Source organism: Onthophagus taurus, chromosome 1 (genome assembly GCF_036711975.1).
Source record: "Onthophagus taurus isolate NC chromosome 1, IU_Otau_3.0, whole genome shotgun sequence".
Taxonomy (NCBI): Eukaryota; Metazoa; Arthropoda; class Insecta; order Coleoptera; family Scarabaeidae; genus Onthophagus; species Onthophagus taurus.
This window is the reverse complement of record NC_091966.1, coordinates 32872428-32893857: the sequence shown is the minus strand read 5'-3', so window position 1 is coordinate 32893857 and position 21430 is coordinate 32872428. Positions and strand designations below refer to the sequence as shown.

At 32.6% G+C, this 21430-nt stretch overlaps 2 protein-coding genes across 8 annotated transcripts in view; one reads left to right on the top strand and one right to left on the bottom strand.

The window, feature by feature from the left end:
* The window catches only part of LOC111428891 (Glucose transporter 1), a 92590-nt gene that overhangs the window by 42067 nt on the left and 29093 nt on the right, over window positions 1–21430 (top strand). For 6 of the 7 annotated variants that reach the window (XM_071200017.1, XM_023064701.2, XM_023064617.2 and 3 more), the window contains 2 exons: window positions 19430–19569; window positions 19733–19762. In XM_071200017.1, coding sequence (XP_071056118.1) covers window positions 19430–19569; window positions 19733–19762 — 170 coding nt within the window. The remainder of the gene's footprint in view (window positions 1–19429; window positions 19570–19732; window positions 19763–21430) is intronic. The other variant, XM_071200019.1, reaches the window with a different exon arrangement.
* Window positions 3509–13753, bottom strand: LOC111428959 (cuticle protein 7-like). The gene is made up of 3 exons (XM_023064711.2): window positions 13658–13753; window positions 13405–13599; window positions 3509–3952 (listed from the first exon to the last, which is right to left on the bottom strand). Exons 1-3 carry the CDS (start codon window positions 13670–13672, stop codon window positions 3746–3748), a joined length of 417 nt encoding a protein of 138 aa, XP_022920479.1. The 5' UTR covers window positions 13673–13753; the 3' UTR covers window positions 3509–3745.

The following is a 21430-nucleotide window of genomic DNA, read 5'->3' as shown; positions in this document are numbered from 1 at the left end:
AATATTTCTTGACATACTCAACCTTAATATTTGTCAAAAGTCGCACGGTTTGTCACACCGGAGCTGTTCGGAATAACTGCAAAAATTAACGCATGTTAGGAAAGGGTGCGTAAAACTTGATTGAAATTTGTTTGAAAAGATATACCTTAAAAAACTTGACGCGCCAGAGTTTTAATTAGTTAGTTAGCAGCGCGGAGTAGCTCCAAAACGTAAAACGAATACTGTAAATGTGTAATGAGACACTGCCGACCAACCAAAACAAATTCACGTTTTTTTTGGTGCGGTGTGGCTGCATGCGGAAAACTAGGTTCGCACTTTTTCGAAGAAACGTCGCTAACAACTTAATTGCAATGACTAGGCGTAGAAAATGACGACTTGTAGTTCAACGAACATGTTTACTCAACAACTTATATCCCGACATGACAATTTTAAGTAATCTCCAAGGTTACCGTATTTAACCAGTCGTGATTTCTTCTTATGGGGATACTTGAAAGCTACCTTTTCGAAAATAGATCTCACTATGAAATTTAAAAGGCAACATTACTCAAAAAGTCATTGCAATAAACCAGGTGATACTGCTACGACTTAAAAAAAATACATTTCGTCTTAGTTAAAAAAAAATCCTTTTGTGGCGTACGGATTAGTTTCTGTTACGATATGTACGAGATTTAAAAAAATTACCAATTTACCGTAGTTTTACGCAAAATCCTTCTTTATGAATAATGTAATGGGTCTATCAGTGGTCTATAAGTGGTTTCCTTCTAATAAGTGCCTGCAATCTTCAATGGCATCCAGCTCCATAGCTAGTTGAAGATGGAGTGAACTCCGTCTACACAGACACCAACGCATATAGGACAAAATAAATTATTTTCAAATATGAATGGATCAAAAATTGCGAACAAGTCCTGATGCTTCTTTCCTGTAGCGATATTTTTACCAATCAGAAGATATTTTTTGATATTGTTACGGTCAATAAACCATACATATTATATCAAATCAATATTCTTGTTGTTATCCTTATCCTCATCTACAATCCAAATTTGAATCCTTTAATTTTTCAATAATTGTTCGGCGATATGCTGGAGCATATGTTGTATACTCCGACTAATTGTGTTATTCGACAAAGCTACTTTCCGCTTCTATCAACAAACTCATCAACCATGATATTTATTATATCTAGCAACTAATAGAATACCTTTTGCGATGGTATAGGTCTTTACACATTTCCGAATTTTGTAAGCCTCCTTGTAAAATGCTAGTAAAGCGTTGTTTGGTATTGATAAAAATGTATTTTTTGTTGTGTCAGTTTGTCAGTTGTTTGTTGTTGTGTCACTTTAACTTCGTGGTAAAAAATCACTAGGTTTGCTAATCATGCTGTGATGATTAGTTTCTAAATGTCGCTTCGGTTTACTTAAAAGCATATACTCCGTTACCAAAACTTTCATGCACAATACACATTGTGGCCTCTTTACACTATTGCGTTTATTATTGTTCAAAAATTGCTTCATTGTAGGTGAATCATGAATCGCTGTATTTAACATCACCAAGCTTAAATTATAAGTCAACTGACTGAATCGAACCGACCACAGTTGCTTACATAGTTTTCGTAAGATCTTCTTGAACATGCTAAATCTGTCGCGAAGACATGACCATTCTTTGTAATAAAACTCCAATAACAGCTTTCACTTTTGACTCTAGTAAAATCATGGACTAAAGATAAGCACTTTGACGTATCAAGTGCAATCAAATGGCCCAATCAAGAAGACGCTGCGGTGACCACACATAAATCTAGATATTTTTAGCTTCTTTACTTTGTTTTTTGTTTAGACACAGATAGGCCAAATATCTTGGAATTATAAAGCTACCCAGGACTAAATTGCGTCCGTTCTAATTATACTCTTAATATAAGAAACTATTCGAGATATTGGCATATTTAGAAGACCAACCACTTTCACAAGGTCACACGCAAGCCCAGTGTCTTCACTATATAACTCTGATATCTAAGTATTTATTAAGTTTGGCTGTTTGGTAACAACAAGAGTGTCATCCAAATATACAAATATTGAGTGTCAATAAGAACTTTACAAAATTGATAACGAACGCATGCCAAACAAGTAAGTGCAGTGATTTCCCTAGAACACTTTTTTCGTCTAAACCTAACAAAGAGGAGGCCTCTCCTTGTAAGGTACGTGTTTTTCTTAGTAACATTGGTATTATATTTTTATGCTCTAAAGCAGTAGCACGGCTCCAAGCACTGCTAGATGAGTGAACAATTTTTTTAAATATCGGTTAATTTTCTTCTTAAGTGCTGTAGAAAAAATATTTTATGAAAACAACATTATCAGGTTTTAAATTTTATGATCATGCAAAGTGATATGGCTAATATCTGGTCCAAATTTAACAAAAGCTTTCCAATTAGAGTCACTCCAAACCTGTTTTGTAATCCATCTAGGTAGATTTTGAGTTGAAATCTTCGGTGATATCAACCTTAGGAAGATCTGTCATGGAATTACCAAACCTCTTTGAGCTCGATCGGTTATGTCTTAGTTGACATCGCAGTACATCTTGGATGTACTGCGATGTCAACTTAGTGTAGGACTTCTATATTTATTAAGAGGTTGATCACAACATATAAGTCTCTACTTTTTTGCTGATGATAAGCAGTTAGCAATTCATTAATGAGTTTATTAATGTTTACCAAAGCAAAAAACATCAATAGGAGCTGTGCAATAATGACGTAGAGTTTTGCACTTACATAACGACATTGAACAATTTGTACCTAAGTATGAAAGAGAATACCCTTTGTGGTTTTCATCATCTACCGTAAAAATAATCAATGAGAAGAGGAGGGCGCATAGGAGATGGAAATGTTATCGTCATCATGTTGATTACCTTACCTTTTCCATGCTGAGGGGTCGGGCAAAGTTTCTAATCGATCGCGATTACAAGCGTTATGTTCAGCGTTCTGAATTTCCTATTTCTTCCAACCCTAGGTGTTTTTGGTCATTTGTTAAGCAGAGGAAACGTGGTTTCGATGTTCCCGCCTCTGTTTCGTATAACAGCACGGTTTCCTCCAGTGCTCATGGTGTATGTTCACTGTTTGCAAGTTACTTCAACTCAGTTGTCAATACTAGTATAGCCTGGACCTGGTGCTCTGTCATTTTCTAATTTTCTAATTATTAAGAACTGTTCTATCTCATTATCACTTCCGCTAATGCTGCTCTATAATAAATCACTTCAGTCTGGAGTTTTTCCCCGTGTCTGGAAGTAGCCACATGTTCTTCCAATATTTAAGTCTGGCGATCGTAGCAAAGTTATTAACTATAGACCTATGTCATTATTATCGAAGTTTAGCAAATTACTTGAAAGCAAAGTAGAGCAAAGTTGCAACATAAAAATTTTGAACACTAAATCATATAAAATCATTTAATGACCAACATCATCAGCTACGCTCTGCATCCAGACAATAATACTCATGGACTTGAAAACCTTATTCAAACAAATAAAATAATTTCATAAATACAACAACTTCTTTTATTACAATATTAATATAAAAATTATACAATAAGATAAAGTTGGAAAAAGGTGAATGTGATTTGAACACACTGCTGGAGTATCAAGAACTATTTTTTTTAATTCTGTACACAACTTTTCATAAAAATTCTTAAATAAAACAGAAAAGTAAAAAATAAATAATTAAACAAATACAATGGATTATTTTTATACTAAATTACAGTAAAATTTTTTAGTATCCACCTTTAACGGTTTTAACAACTGCATTAAACCCATTGTGATTATCGGCGGTGTATTGTACAACTCTTTTAGATCCGTCAGCTTCCAGCAGCGTATACTCGCCCTTCACTTTATCACCATCCCTCGTCTCCCACTGGCTTTTTATATCATGGGTGTGGAGATCGTGAACCGCGTAGTCGTAATGGTATTGCGGATGGGCCTGTAAAAAAATAGAAAAAAAAATTGTCGAGTTAATAACAATGTCAGCAGGGAATCTCGTTGTGTAATCAACAATGTAAGGTCGTTCTTTACCTCCCAACCCTTCCTCCCCGGTTATGTTTCGTACGCGCATATTTGTTTCGTAGGAAACAGGTAGAAACACGTAATCCGCTCGAGCGCGTGACAATTTAATACCAGAGGATACGTAATGAATTACGTGTGTGTGAATGTATGTGTTGTGGTTTGCTCCAGTTGCTTTAGCTATTTGCGTTCGAGGTACTACGCAATTTCGACCCGGACGAGTTCCGTGAGTGGGAAACGACCGTTTCCGGTGACGTATACGTGCAGAAACTTAATGAAATTTTAACGTTTTAAAATTAGTTGTCTTAATTTTTTTCTTTTTATTTTTAACGACTGTTAAATAAACTTTTTAGGGGAAACGAAAATAAAATTAACTCAATCTTTTTACATTGTGTGTTCAAGCTTTGTTCCAAAAAGTGATTACCGCGATTGGGTCTAATCAACCCTCCTGAGTTGATTTCCCAACTTACCTCCATGATTTTCGTACAATCTCGAAATCTATTACTTCTTAACACGCAGAGTTAGCAACTACAGGTAAAAGGGCAGCAAAAGTTAATGACTCGTTGTGTAAGTTTTATTTAAATTTTCTGTTACACGTTTTCCCAAACGATTTTGATACGGATCAAAATTTTTCGACAAAATTTATATTAAATACCACACGTGATTAGTACTTTATTAGTTATAGTAGTTATAGTACAATAAATATATCTTTCATCGCTTCGTGTATAAAATTGTGCAAACTTAAACAATTAGTGGTCTTTTTCTTGTTATATTTATAATATTAGAACAGAAAAGACGATTGTTGTTACGGTTCATTTATCGCACGTCGCAATGTTAGACGACGACATTGAGAAGACAAAAAGTGAGAAAAGAAGGGGTTCGGAAAAGTTGGAAAAGACCGAGAAGACGTTACCGTGGTTCACGGTTCGTCGGGTTTGTGATCGTTTTACTGCGGAGAAAACGGTGACGTTTTGGAGAATATCCGAAGCTCTCTTCACTTTATTTAGAATCTCGCGTTGGAAATTTATCGATACGCCTCCGTTAGGAAAACGTTTACTGTGAGGTCGGAGGGGTTTTTGTAATATTATTCTGGTCGGTGAAGTGTACCCGGAAAAAGAAATAGAAAAATGGGGAAAGATTGGTGGAAGCTAAACGAAATAAAATAAAACACAAAAAGAGTTTTAGTACGAAAACTTGTACAATTGTGGTTTTGATCATAAAAGAGGTTAATTGAATTACATTAAAATGACATAAATTTAATAAAAACGGTTAATTCCTGGATACGAGAATGAAAAAGTGTTTATATTTGATGCTAATTACAAATCTTTATTTCTTTTTTATTAGCTCAAATTTTCGAGATTAGTGAAAAAATGCTCTAAAAAATATAGATAAACTATTGTTCAGACTAAGAAGCTTTAACATTCTGTACACTATGATTCTTCTTTTTCGCTTTTTTAACAGTAATGTTCGTAATGCACAAAGCTAAGCCTATAAGCTAGCCTTATTTAAATGTTTTGTTGAATGTAAAAACAGAATTAAGAAGGAAATCAACATAACTTTGATCCTAATTACGCAGTCATTAAAGGATTCAATTTAGAGTGGGTTCAACTTGCTGGAAACAACCAGTTATGGAAATGCATGGCTACATTGATGAAAAGTAAAATTCCAACCCAACGACATTTTCAATTTATTTTGCAAATAAAGACATTATATATGGGTATTTATGTATAGGCAAAGTCCTGGGAGATCTGATGTTTGTCAAAAGTCAAAAACATGTACAATAACCATAGTTAAATAATGAAATATCTTTTGCGTTGTACCTCTCGAACTACCACGTATCGAAAAGTAGTATGTATATGTAAACTGTAAACAACCAAGAGAAGAAAGTTGAAAATACTGGAAAAAATAATACAAAAAGGAGATGTCAAGAAACTAAAACTGGATTGATTATATACAGAAAAATGAAACCAATGCAGTAAGTGTGTTGCATAATAGTACCTAAGTGTCTTGTATTGTGTAATCACAGGCTAAATTAAATAAAAGGAAAAATAAAGGAAATAATACAAAAGATACGTGAAGCGCATATGGTAATTGAGAGATGACTTGGATATCAGAATAGTGGAAGAGGAGGGTAAAAAAGGAATCGCGATGGAAGATTTTCAAAAAGAGTAGTCACTTTGGGTGTTCACTGGAATCAAAATGGAGAAAGTATATAACTACATTGGGATAGGAATGATATTCTATCTATGGTCAATCAAACGCCTTAAGCCTTTTTTGATTTGCAATGCATTCTAGAGTGTTCAGGACTTTTTAAATGTAGAATGTCATATAAATGCCAATAATAGATGTCATTCACTGTGTTTATGTTAATTGTACGGCACTCGAAAATATTTTATGATTATGATACTGTTTATTCTCAGTTTTCATTGTGTGTGGCGATTTTCGGTTGGTTGAATTTAATTGTCAATGTTAAGGTACGGATAAGCTTAGCAAAGAAGTTAAGTGTGTAATGTTAATTATTTTGTTTTTCTTTTATTCCTTTTATTTTTTGTAATGACTGACGAGTGCAAGAGAATTGTTCATTCTTAGAAACACAATAAAGTTATTATTATTATTATGGAATATTAGATTTGAACATCAATGGTATCAGATTTACAAATCGTTAGAAGTGAAGCTTATTGGAAATATGGGATGGAAAGAAGAAAAAGGGAAAGAATGAAACAAAGAAAATTGATTGTAACCGGATAGAGAGAGTACGACGGTAGTGCAAGAGATGTCATAACAAATTGAAATTGGAAATTGATATGAGGAAGGTAATTAAAAATTGGAGCAAGAGAAATTGTTAGAATGGCAAAATTAAGAGAATATTCCCATCTTGAGGCCTTAGAGATCAGTTATTGACTATGTCATAGTAGATCAGAAAACATGGAAGCATGTATTAAGTTTGGAATGAGAAAATTAGTGGAATTAGATAACCTAAATAAAATAGTAGTCGAATGAAAATAAAGGCGAACAGGAGAGGGAGGGATCTGATACGACATAAGAATAGTAAATAGATAAATTGATGGAAGTAATCTTGGAAGCAATGGCCAAAAGGGTGGTCAACAACTGTAGAGGAAAAGAAATGACAAGATATGATTATAACGGATTTTCTAATTTGGTGTGTGGGATTGAACTAAATCCTTTTTGCTGTACAAAAAAATTTTCGGCAAATTTGATACGTCTAGTAAATCTCTCTTACAAAAAGGAGCAATGACAGCATTATCATTGCTTCTGTTGTAAAGGAAGTTTGTGTGTGTTTCGCATTGTTTGAAAACTAGTGATACCTAACCGTAATCTAATAATAAATCAGCAAACTATTGGCGCTACGTTGTTTGTAATTGATCAAAATGATGGAAAATAGATTAATAGTGGTATTGAACACTCTGAATCGTTGTGGCTAACAGAAACTGTACACTACTTAATAAGTGCTTATGGTATTTCCTAAATAGTACTGGATATTTCAGGTGTTAAGGAATTTAAATTTTCCAAAGATGGTTGAAGTTTTTCCGTGACACGTCTAGACAATAATCCTGCATCAGATGTTGTCTTAGACTTTGATTTTGTTGCTGGATCAAATTCATAGCAGATTTGAGGTGTTCTAATGTTGGAGCTGTTAATGAGACGTTCGAACTCTTTCTGTCAGGCATAGTGCGCCGTTATCTTTATGCGTTGTCTTGCCAATAATAGATGACATTCACTGTGTTTATGTTAATTGTACGGCTCGAAAATATTTTATGATTATGATACTGTTTATTCTCAGTTTTCATTGTGTGTGGCAATTTTCGGTTGGTTAAAGTCCACCTGTAGTGCTTATTACTTTTAGTTTAGTTTGCACATATATATTATTTATTTTTGAATCTTATATTAGTAATTGCAAATTCGTGTTGGGCAATATTAAAGTTATGTTAGCATTGACAGGAGATAGACATTTGAAGTTGCTTCCTCTTAAAATCTATTTTCTATATGTGGTGGCATTCCAGCAATTTCCTAACGAACGAGCTCCGTCCGCCCTTTTAGAGATCGATGCGGTAGTTCAAAAATATCTGCGTTCTGCGAAAGGTATATGTTGAATTCCCTCATTTTGGGACATAAAAAGCCTTAAAACCTTAATCCTTTAAAAGTCTTACATCTACTTTGTTAAATTTATTTTTTCCATAAAATCTCCTATTTCCATGATTGAGTTATCTTCTTAGATTTCTAATCTCATAAAATATTAATGAGTAAAATAATTTATTTCATACTACTAACATATAAAACCATAACTTCAAACGTGTTGTGGTTAATACGTGTTGACTGCATTCTTGTTTAACTTTTTTAAATAAATATGCATTGAACTCTTTACCTCAAAGGAAGGTAAACATACACATTTCCTAGAATAAATTCACTTATCCCAAAGTGTTTATATTCGAAATACTATATTTTTACTGAATAAATTGCCTGATAAAAATATATCCATGTGCGTTTTCCTTGAACAGTAAGTATGTAAATTTGACCCACTTTTCACTCAACGATCCCCGCCCCTGAGTATGTGTGCGATGCACACGAGTTAACAGACAACGAAAAGATCAATTAAACCAGGAAATGTTGAGTACACATTTGTGAATCTAAAATTAGCAGTAAGTTAGAGAACTTTGACGGTTGGTGTTCTTAGAAATATAACTTCCAACTTGTTGAATTTGTAAAGAATCTACTAGATAGCAGAAAGGTATTTAACAAAAATAGCACGAATTAGTTTTCCATAATACTAAAATGTGATTAGTTAAATAACGTTTGTATTAAATTCAGTTTTCGATAAATAAAAAAATCTATTTGAACATCGACCCTAATATCCTTCCAAGTTTTATATAGGGTTTTTAAAACTATGAAATTTGCATAAAATTTACATCACGTCTAACATAAACGGGGGTTGGTTGGGTCTTTGATTTTTAGGAATTCGCATAATGGACATTTTACGTGCAATAGTTTGAATATTGCCGTTGTTAGCAATATTCAACAACACAAATAATAGGTTAATTTCGTTTATGACGTTTGCTGCATAACCAGGAAAAAATATAAAAAAAGGTATACTACGAGTCTGTTAATTGCAAGATACGGCTTTGTAAAGCTGTATAACTTACCATGCACTGCAAAACAGTTGCAAATCTCGTTTTCGCGGTTTTGTGTTTATCAAAATGTTCTTTTATCTTTCAGTTAAAAAGTTAAAAAAAATAATCTTATTATTTAATGCACAATAACTAAAACCATAAAGTACTTTGTATTCCTCTTAATTTACTTTTTCTAACGCGATATGTAAAAGTAATTTATTTGAAATAATGATAGTTAATTGATATAGACGTTAGAGGAAAAAATGATACATAATTAATATAGACGTTAGAGAAAAAGTTGATGACTGAAACGATTAGTGTCGGTCGAAAAAGCTAATAGTTAAAGAAAATATTACTCTTTAATTTCGATGTATAGAGCTAAATAATTTCCTTTTCGTCCCATATCAATCTCAATGTATAAAATGTGTAGAATGAAATGGTAGGTTATTCACACTGGACGAATTATGACAAAATCAGCAATCTAAATATAGGCAGTTATACCGTTACCTTTTCCTTGGCGTACTAGTGTTATTTATAGCGGAACTGTTATTCTCATAAAGAAGAAGTTGGTATGCGTATCGGTGAACTTGACCGAATTATGTGTGGGAATCGATATGGTTGCTAATGTACTACTATTACTTAGTTTTGCATTCTTTTTTGTTTGCTTTTATGGTATGTCGTCGATGAATTTCTCTAAAGTATGTATGTATGTATATAATAGGGGTTGTAAACTTGGTATTAATAAAACAAATTCATTGTTTCATCATAAAAATAATACAGCTTTATATGGAGTATAAGCTGCATTTTCTAAGGCAGGTATTACACTATCATAGTTCTATATCATAGATCTATCATTAAAGATATATGATGATAGATCTATGATAGTGTAATACCGGCCTAAGGCGTGTATACAGATGAACAAAGTGAGTTCTGCCAATGACTTACAAGATCATAATTTGAACAGAATTTCATATGGCAGACCGTGAGTTTAGAATTGCCTTGCGAAAAAAACAACTAGGTAATATGTTTGGTTGATTACAAAAGTAAAATTTCTGCTGTATAACTAAATTCTTTTGGTAACTCTTTCGTATTTTTACAAAATATCTTGCACTTGTAACTCTATTGTTTGTAGTAATATTTCTATCACATCCTTTTATTAGATCACAAAGTATAGAACGCTGTTACAATAAAAATATTGATGTCATACTTATGTAGTTTGCTTGGAATTTATTGTTTAAAAGTCCAGCATAACATTTGATGTAAATCAACGACATGTGTTTACAACACAATATCATCTGGAAAGTCAAGGTATTGGCTTATAGATGTAAAAATTAGTAGATTTAATTGAGTTCTTCATATCTGGAAATGTATCGTCTAACTATATAAGCTATAGAGGAAGCTTAAAATATGAACCCAAACCATTCACCCATCTTACTCACCCTCAGCGACACAATTATACAAAAAGAATTATCGTCTAGATTGGTAAATAAACTGACAGATTGAAAAATATAAATTTGTCAGTGCCTCTAAGAAATAAAGAACAGCTAGATAATGAAGTGGAATCATTTATTATAGCTATCCAACAATCAGCATGGGAACTAAATGGATTATTTTATTAATAGTAACAAGTAATAAGTACTCCAAATAAATTGGAGTCCTTATTTCTGATAAAAGAAGGCAGAGATGAATCTGGTATCAATCTAGATAACCAGCCAATAAAATTATACTCAATGTCACACAACAACTCAAGACAGAAATTCAAAAAATAAAAACAACTGGCAGAGGCAACAAATACGAAAAATTTTTTAGCTGAATCAGGGTGAAGATATTTTTGACTGGGAAAATCTTACCTAGAAAAAAGCTCTTGGGAAAACGCTCTTGGAAACTAGCAGAAATGATAATGATTCTTAATCCCGGAAAATCACTAAATATAGTTTCATCGTAATGGGCAATCTCTTTGCTCCTTTTAATTTCAAAACTGTATGAAATACTTTTTAAAAGATTAAATCCTAAACCATCTAATTGGCTTCAGAGAGAGAGTCAACTATTCATCAGATTCACAGATACAATTGAAAAGTTCCTGGGAGAAAAGAAAGTTTGTTCCACTGTATTCCTAGATGTACCTCAGGTGTTTGATAGATTGCGACACGAGGAACTTCATTACAAATTAAGCAAGCCAGTCTTCACAATTGCTGAAGTCTTATATCTCAGATCGAGCCTTCAGAAAAAACTTTCTTTTTTCAAAGGTAAAAAATTAAAAAACTAACATGAGATATTTGATTTCAAACTGTTTTAAAGAGAAAATCTCTATCGCCCTATGTTGCTATAACCATACTTTGCCAACAGCAAAATTTTCAAGAGCTGGCAGAAAAAATGCCAAATGTGGCCACAAAACCTCATATTTTGTATTTTGTACAATCTGAGATGTTGAAATGAGCTTCATCACAAAACCACACAACTGCATCTACAAGCAAATTCTCAAGGGACGTTTCGCATGCCGTGCGACTATCATTTTATATGGATGAAAGTGTAGATAATCATGAAGTTTTTGACGAGTTGAACGATCTGACAACCCGAGGGCAGGCACATGTTTTGAAGCAAAGCGCTTAGGAGATTGCCAAATTGAAGGTTGGATTGCATCGATGTTTGCAGCTGTTCTAACGGTTTGTGTTGCTCCTGGTTTTTTGCAGGACACGTTTCCAACTGTCCTAAAAGCTTAGACGAAACTTCACCCTGTCAATACATAGCAAACTATATTTATATAAACAAATTCTCAAGCTCGTATGGAGATTTACAATACAGCTGTGGGGTTGTGCTGGTAAGAGCAATTTAGAAGTATCCAACGATATCAAAGCAAAGTGTTCTGGAGCATTGTCGATATCCCTTAGTATTGTAAAAATGGAAATAGACACCGTTGGTTAGGCTATTAGTAAATTCTTCAAGAGTCATGAACAGTGACGTCTTCCAAATCCTCGACAATACGAGCCAGATCACAAGGAACACTGCAACATATATTCCTGATTTATTGTATTATAAGATGCTGGATAGATAAATTGAGAACTACTAGCAAGCTTTGAATCTTCCACAAAGCATACAAAAATTAGACTTTAAGTCCTAAACAACATTACAAACGGTTGAGACGTCAAGAAAAAGCTTTCAGTTTGTTGTACTAATGAGTTAATATCTAATTAATGTTTAGTATATATAGTATATAGTATATAGTATATATATATATATAGTATATAGTATATATATATATAGTATATAGTATATATAGTATAATTTTGTATTTACGACAAAAATCACCACCTTAGACAAAATTAAAATTCGTGTAACCTGTATTTCAAAAAATGATATTTATCAGAATTTTAGTTGAATCTGCTTGTAACACTTATCCAAGTTGTACTCTTACTGATGTAAAGTATTGCAACACCGTACAGGTCTCTAGCAATATTTAAAACAATTGCCATAAGCAGTATTAACTAATGTTAATGCAAATAAATCATGCAGCATTTTTTGATTATAAGGATTAAAGATATTTTGATTGTAGCTCACTATAAGTCTTGATCAGCAGTAGTTTTAAAGCTAATTCATCAATACAGTTAAGCAGCTTGCTCAGAATTTTATTTTTATTACTTACAGTAACTTCCGTTTTATTTCATAAGATATTATTTTTTAACGATATTTAAATTGACAACCTTCTATTCCTTCTAATTAAACCTTCTCTGTAAAATACATAATAACCGGCTTTATCTTTTGTATGTTTTTGTATAACATACATGCTACTGACATGAAATACATATCATTATCAACACTGCTTGCGATCACTTTTTGCTTGCGTTGATATTTCTTGTAGTTAACTAAAATAACTTGCATAACTTAAAAGTAAAAGCTCATTGAAAAAAATTCATTCCTTCATTTTGTTTTAATAGTAGTTTTTTTTCGCACTATTTTCAAAAATTTATAACATATTAATCTCGCGTAAAAACATTGAAAGATTCCAACGAATTTTATAATAACTTTCTACATCAAACAATTATTCTCCCAAGACCTCATCTCTTAACAGTATAAACTTGTGTAAATTTTTTATTTTATCCCTATTATCTAATAAATCATAGAAAGCTTCCTATTTAATCCAATTCTATTGTTCTTTTTTTCTAAACGATTGTTTCAAATCCCAGAAACAATCGTACACACTCAATTACACACTTCCTTTTTCACCTATATCCAAGTTAAAATTACTTACATGATAATCAACGATTTCATCGTGACTATGATCTTCTTGTGGTGCTTCCGCGTGAATTTCATTAGCTGAAGACGATTCATCTCCATAATGTCCAAGACCATAAGCAGGGTTTCCGTAGCCTTCTACATCGTAATGACCATAAATGCCTCCATGAACAATTTGAAAGATTGTTGCAAAGATTGCAAAGGTGTATACCTTTAACAATAAGAATTGTAGCTAATTTAGGGTTTAAAAAAAACTATTTTAAACGTACCGTGTAAAATTGCATTTCAATCAACGCGCACCGAAACCCAAAAACAAAGAAAACCCCGAAAAAGACTTGACAGTAAGTGTTTCGGTCTTGTACATCTGAAAGTCTTATATAGACGGGTTGCTGTGAAAGGATTATCCCCACATCCTTTATTCCCACCTTAACGCAGAAACTGTTCTACTTTGCATCCATCGTTGTTGATGTCTGAAAAAGCACGCGGTTCCAGTAGTGCGCTATTGGATGTCTGCTTTCCCTTCGTTTGGTCATAGCTCAACTTGATCTAAGTACTAGAACTTTCCCAACCATGTTTTGCATACAGTTTGTGTATCCAAATAGTTTAAATTCATTGTAAATAAAAAAAAATCAAAAAAAGATCATTGTTAATCCATCAACATTATTTATATTGAGAAGATATGAAATAAATTCTGATTCTGAACCCAGAAGGTGGATTTATGGTGCACTTTGTTATCTTTTCTCGAGTGGGTTAAATCGAAGGGAAAGTGACCTCTCATGGTCGCTGTGCATATGCTACAACATTTGGTCGAAACAGGTGACAGAATGTTCGGATTTCTTTTATCGACTTGAAACTGTGGTAGATTGTAGGGCAGTATAAGCTATTAAAAGAAACCCAAAGCGGAATCGTAAAGAACAAAAAAAAAGGAAGATGTGAAGAAATTTTAATTGTTTCTTTTTCTTTTCCTTTTTTTTATAGAACAATTGGATTTTAAAACAAATTTCTTTTTTCCTGGATTTCGTCATTAACGAACTAGAAATCTCCTCTTTTTACGTAACTAGCTTTTTTTGTCACGGTAGTTGATCCCTATGACAAGTTTAATGGTCATCAATGTCTTACTGTAAGTAGGTATATAACTTTTACGTTGATATTAACATATATAATAACGTAAAATTTATGAATATATACCATTGTTTAATATTCTTTTCTTAATGATATCTAAAGGCGTTTTTTATCTACAACCTTTCAAATTTTGGTTAAAAATTTCCCAGTATTGTCTTGGTTATAAATTTTTAAATAAAAATTGTTTCATTTTTTCGCAATATTTTTGTGGCTTTATTGAAATGTGATGCGTTTTCTGTGGAATTTCATAAAATTTCATAAGTAGATATTTTATCACGGTTTTCTCATAAAGTTTTAAACTTTCTTATCAATTTTTATATAAGTTTATGTAAATTTTCTGAGGTCAAAGTAAATACCACTTGATGTTTGAGGCCAGGTAATTTATGAGTAAAGATTTGGACGAGGATTGTGGTGCTTATATTGATATGGACAATAACTATACATGTTATATATATATATATAAAGAACGATGTAATATCTTTGCAAGTTTGCTGTTGTACAACGCAAGATAAACTGACAACAAGTTTTTCTCTATATCGATATATCGAATGAATGATATATCGAATACATGTTATATATATATAAAGAACGATTTAATATCTTTGCAAGTTTGCTGTTGTACAACGCAAGATAAACTGACAACAAGTTTTTCTCTATATCGAGATATCGAATGATCATCGTGTAATGTAATTGATATTTTCTTTCCAATGATGTATTCTTTGTTAACTTGTATAAAGAAAAGATCGCTCTCATATTCTGCATTCTTTCGTCATAGGAAGATAATGGAAGTACAGCTGAAGTGTTATTATTGCCAAGAAAACAACAGTATCCAAAACCAGGTTTGCTGTACCAAAAAAAGCATAAACAGAGCAAGATGGGTACCACTTAGCAAGGTACAATTTCTCAATTAGTTAATACGAATATGAACTCATAATTATGATATGGAACGCATAACTTGACTGGGATTTTTCGAAAATTCGTAAGTACTACATCCACAAAATATCTCGACCAACCATGTCCTAGTAAATGGTGACGACAAAAAGCAAAAAATGGTTCGGTAAATGTAGAACCCTACATTCACAAATAACCATACGAGACAGCTCATATTGAGAAAGGAGTGCAGAAATTCTTTATTAAATGTTCCCCGTGAAATTCACAATTGACTAGTATAGAAACACAAGCATGCAGATCTCTCTCTAAAATGTAAGGAATGTCAAGGATCTGATACTGTACTTCTCATCCATCTGAAAGGGTTGTAGAATACTTTGAAAATATATCTCAGCCTAATGAAAATCAAATACGATGTGTCCCAGAGTTTATGCTTTTACCATAATTATGTCCACATCTCTAGAGATTGGAAAACTTTCATTAATCTTGCACAATTATCTCCATTTAATCGGCTGTATCATTGCATTGATTGTGATAATTTGTCTGAAGCGTTGTTGAGAGATTTTACTAGGTACTACTAGTTATTACTTATTATCATCAACATTTTTTCCATAGTTTACTAGAAACATTCAATGTGGATTAAAGCTGAAGGAGAATTTTTAAAGCAAGTGGAACAGATCAAAATAATTGGGTCATTTATCCAAATGCTTAATAGAGCATTTGGATAAATGACGGATAAATGATGAGCCAGATTACATCGTTTATCCCGTAAATACCAAATATTCTACATTTATTGGTCCCAAATATTTCTGGAGTTAGATAAATTAAAAACATAATAATACTGACATTCCTATGTTAGTATACAACTAATACACATAACCTTTGTTGGGTCTAAGAGTAGCGATACCCAACGACTACTACAGGTTTTTCTGTTATTTTAATTCTGAATGTGCGACTATCTATCGGGAATAATAAACCAAATGGGCTCCATCCTTCCCTATTATTCACTTTTTTGTCGATGAAGTAGGACCCTATATTACGCGTTTAAAAATAATATTACCGTTAATAACGGTGTGCGTATTATTATTCGCTGTTATTCCCTACAGATTCCTCCTGGGATATAATAAAAAAGTTCGTATACCGCCTGTTTTCAACATGTAGTTAAGTTAAACTTTATTTCATGTTATCTATCTAGTAGGGTGTGCTATGTGATATATAATCGCTCTGATTTATAAAAACATTACTTTTTCTTTTAATTATTTTTCTATATAAATTATTTACAAGTATTTACACAGACTCCGATATATATAATTTTCCTCCATTCAATCGTCAACGATAACAGTTGCTTATTAGATTTAAGGTTTACCAATTTGAACTACGTAGTGATTGCAGATCCAGCGAATAGATGAATGTAGATTTGTCGGATCTTTATAGTGCCAATATAATGTATTTGATTTAGTTGTCCCTCAAACTATGAAGGGTACTTCAGGTTGTCGTTGGCTCTTGTAGTTCTCAAGGAAAGTAAAAGATTATGTTCGCATGTTAAAAACTATGCTATATATATGAATATATATTAGCTAATTAAGAATTACCATAACTAATAATTAACCATAAAAGCTAGTCTCGGAATAACTGTTTTCCAGGCTTTACGACAAGGAAGGTTCTATTCTATAGTCCTGTACAGATCAAGTTAATATTTGTGGAACCAGATCTCTTCGTTCAGGGTCCTCATTTTCTGGTAGATTATTTTGATGTGAGACGAAGTTTGGTTGCCGAAATTACAAATTTTTTATTAAAATTGTATTCTATACATCATTTTGTGCATCAATTCTAACCACATTCATTTGCTCTAACATTTCTACAACATTACTTCAATATGTTCTGTTCAAAAATGTTTTCTTCCAAATTTGAAAGTATATAACGCCAAGATGGCTTCTCAGCTGCCACAGATCTGTCATATTTCATACAATTTGTTTTATTTCTTCTCGTTGTAAAAAACTGTAAAGAAAACAGTGAACAAAAAAAAACTTTAGCATCATTTCGGATAATACTTAATACTGTCTCCTCAGATAACCATCAACATCATCGCGGACATTCCTCGGCGCTGTTTTTACCTACATTCGTCATCATCGCGGATGTTCTTTAAGATCGTCTGTGGTACCACTCAACATTGTTTCTGACAACTCTCAATATTGTTGCCAAATATTCCTGTCACTTCTTTACATTATTCTAAACATCACCTAATATTGTCTCTGGGAACCATCGAAATCGTTCCGCACATATTTCCTCCAATCATTTCTCTCACCTGTTAACATAGTCTCTTACAATCCTCAACATTTCTCTATATCGTCTATGGCACCCTTCAACATCATCCCGGACATGTTCAATATAATTCTTGGCAATCCTGAAAATGGTTGCTAAAATTCCTCAATATCTAGGCTAATATCCCTGAACATTATCTCCCTAACATCACTCAATATTGTTCTGTGACTCATTGCCATTTCTGCCACCCATCACACATAGCCTTGAATGATGGAGGAATTTTGTTTTTCCAGTATACTTGTCCGGCTCCAAGCGGAAGTTGATTTGCGCAAAGGTTTTGATAGACATTGTGGAAAAAATAAGAATTCTACTGGAGGATTTCGATTTTGAGTTAATTGAAATTCGACAACAATATAGAAAATTGTTACAGGATTATTGAATTAGTAGGGTGCAGAACGTACTTCTCATCATTTTTAATTAACACCGAGGTGAAATGCACAAACAAGACAAGTATGATCCAATTAAATTAGATTGAGAATTTAAACCCACCCAGGAAAGTGTACGATGACAGACACTCTACACAAGAACGCCAGAACTAGTAAAATCGCAAGTCTCTATAAACTTGAAGCTATTTATGACCTTCGATAATCAATTACATTGTTTATCACGAATGAAATTCTCTATAAAAAAAAGTTATCGAAAAATTTGTCCCTCGATCAACAAAGTATTTGTGCCTTAACCATTTTCCTAATCGATTACGACCCCTCAAGCTTTGAGAAGACTACATCAATGAATAATCATCCACCTTGTCTAAGCGAATATCGTTCATTCGCAGCACAGAATAGTTCAGAAACGGGATAACAGATAGACGTTTATGAAGACTTGAAGTATAAATTAATATTGCACAGAGTAAATAATGACGAGAATAAATTCTCTTTAATCCCTTTAATTTAAAAGAGTGTTTTGTAATTGCACAGATTTCATATAATTTCATGATGTAATTTGCTGTAATTTTCTAGATTATCCCGTAATTTTCTTTCTCTCTATTCTTCTAAAACAAATTGAACCGTAACGTTATTTATTCATATAGCGTTCTTCTACTAAATCTCTAGTCTTTGTTTTATCCGAATCTCAATCGACGCATACAAATCGTTAAACTGCACTTCAACGGACTACAAATTTGAATTAGTTTTTTTCTCTTGTAAACTTTCTCGATGCGTTCTTCTTTCACCGGTAATTTTCTTTGTTGTAATATGAATGGTCATCGTTAGTCTGATGAAATATTTCAAAATTCGTACAATTCTTTCGCACGACGTCGTTGCGTAGAAAATTTAAAAAAATGAATTAAAAAGACAGAGGAATGAGGTGGTTGCTCATTAAGTGGGTTTCTGTTTTCACGGTCGCTGCTATTGTTAAAGAAAATTTAATTAAACGCCTGCGAAAGACCCGCGTTTGCATTACAATCTGTCGGCGTCTCTGAAATTCGGATGGAATCGCTCTCGTGCTTCCACATCGTGAGTTTCTCACTGTCGGTTTTGTTGTTTTAAACGGATTTCAACAAATTTCATCAAATTTCGTCATCGGCTTTAATAGTAACGAATTCCATTGACAATCGACCAGCAATTACTTCTTGTTGCAATAAAATAACAGTATAAGTTTCGTAATATTTAAAGATTATCGAAATAACAAATTTTATGTGACCACATTTTGGGAGTGTTTTACTTTTACTTTTACTTTTTTATTACTAATTCTTGATGTATTTGTTACAGAATTCGTTAGAAAATTACACGTTTCTTCCCTTCAGCGTATTATTAGCAGCCTTTTGGATCTTCACGTATAAAAAAGTGCCCGAGACCAAGAATAAAACTTTCGAGGAAATTTTGGCCATCTTTCGACACGGAAACGGCAGGTAAAAAAATTAATCTAAGCTAAAAAAAAATAATTCTAATCATCTTTTTTAAAATAGAATTAAATTTAAGTTAGCTTAAATAGGTTAAAATTTAATACTTTAATCACCGCAACGTAATGAAAATTAAATTAATTATAATGACCATTTTATTGTATAATGTTAGGGCTAGTTTCCGGGATAGCCGTCTGTACGGGTGAGTTGTTCTGTGTGTTTTGGCCAGCAAAAATAAAATTAAGAATAAAAAATGCAGGAGCAGAAAAAAACCGCTGATGCATGACGCGGGCTGAGCGCTTTCGTGTGTGTAGAGAAAAAAAATTGTTCGAAAACATGCAGAATACGTCGACACCTCTCGACGATGTTGAGGATGTTCTTGTAGATTTTTTTTTAATTTTTATTGAGCTTCTGTGCCGTTCTCGTTTTGTTGCTGAGGTGCATGTTCTCCTCCATCGAGAGATCACCTCCTGTTCTTTCGATTTCAATTCACGTCATCTGCACAAAACTTTTATTTTTAGTCAGAGTTTTTTCAGAGTAAAATAATATATTAAATGTACTTCTGATGTTTTAAATTTTTTAGACTACCGGTTTCGGTTATATATTTCATTCTTAAGATCGCATCAAATTAATTAGAAACAAAGGAAGTGTAGGTGTCAATTTAATTGAAACACCGTTTCATTTTGGAATAATTACCTGTTTAGAAAAAATAAATTTGCATTTTTACCGGTTAGAAAGTCTTAAAATAAACTATTTTATAGTAGACTAATATATTTTGTTGTTATTGTTGTAAATCCATTTAAAATCTTAATAACGATGGAAATTAGTAGCAGAAAATGCTAAAAAAATGATAGCTTATCTTAATCTTATTTCATGAATAAAACTGGTCATCAAATTATAATGATTACAGACAACTTTGATATTTGGCGAAAATATAAAATACTTGTGGAGCAACCTTTGTAGAAGAACTAGATTTAATTCCTTTCTAATTAGACATCAATGTTCTTGGAGTACATTGACTAATTTGTTTCTTTATCACAAAAAAGTAGATTTTTATGCTTATTTTGCTGACTTTGTTGTTATGTACTGTCTCAACAAACATCTACTGTGTTAAGATACCAACTGGTCAAGTACATCATTTAGCACAAATATCCCTTTTGGAGCAAGTTTGTCACGTGATCTTAATTCCTTATTTTCATTATATAAATAAATTAATTGTCTAGGAAACGCTTCATTTCATACAATGTAGTTTATTTGCAAGTTATGTATAAGTCTTAGAATTTTCTTACCGATCTGCATTACTTCTACTTAGTAACTATAAAGTTCCCTTTGTCATCATGGTTATACTTATTTATTGTTGTATTCTTATATCATTTTTGGTTACGTATATTTGGCGTCAACAAATTTGAACATAATTCAACTCTGCTTTATAGATCATCCATAACTTCAATGTTGTCATTTTGATCTTAAGAAACACATTTAGACTACATATTCAATTCCTGTCAGACATAAAGAACGAGGATGATCTCTACATATTGCTGTACCAGTTCAATAAAACAGCAAAAAAAGTAACATGATAATATCAGCGGCAAAAACAAAATCTATGACGGCCTGCAAGATACACCGTTCAGATACAAGGTTATAATCGATGACCTTGCTAATAATGATCGATGATAAAACCATATACCAGGAAATGAAATCTAAATACCTGTGCATCACATGGATCAAACCGCAAATAAATGATTCAAACCAAAAATATGTCAGTCACAATATGTTGCTTCTATGATGACTGTGGTAAGTGATTGTAGAATTTTGTGCCCCAATATTCGGAGTCTTGTCGGATAATTGTGGATATCTGAATTTTCGTGAG

Bases quoted from the DNA above. Each gene is read 5' to 3' on its own strand.
- LOC111428959 (XM_023064711.2), bottom strand. The intron at 3,953-13,404 runs GTAAGTAATTTT...ATTTTTTTACAG, and splicing joins ATGAAATCGTTGATTATCAT to GCCCATCCGCAATACCATTA.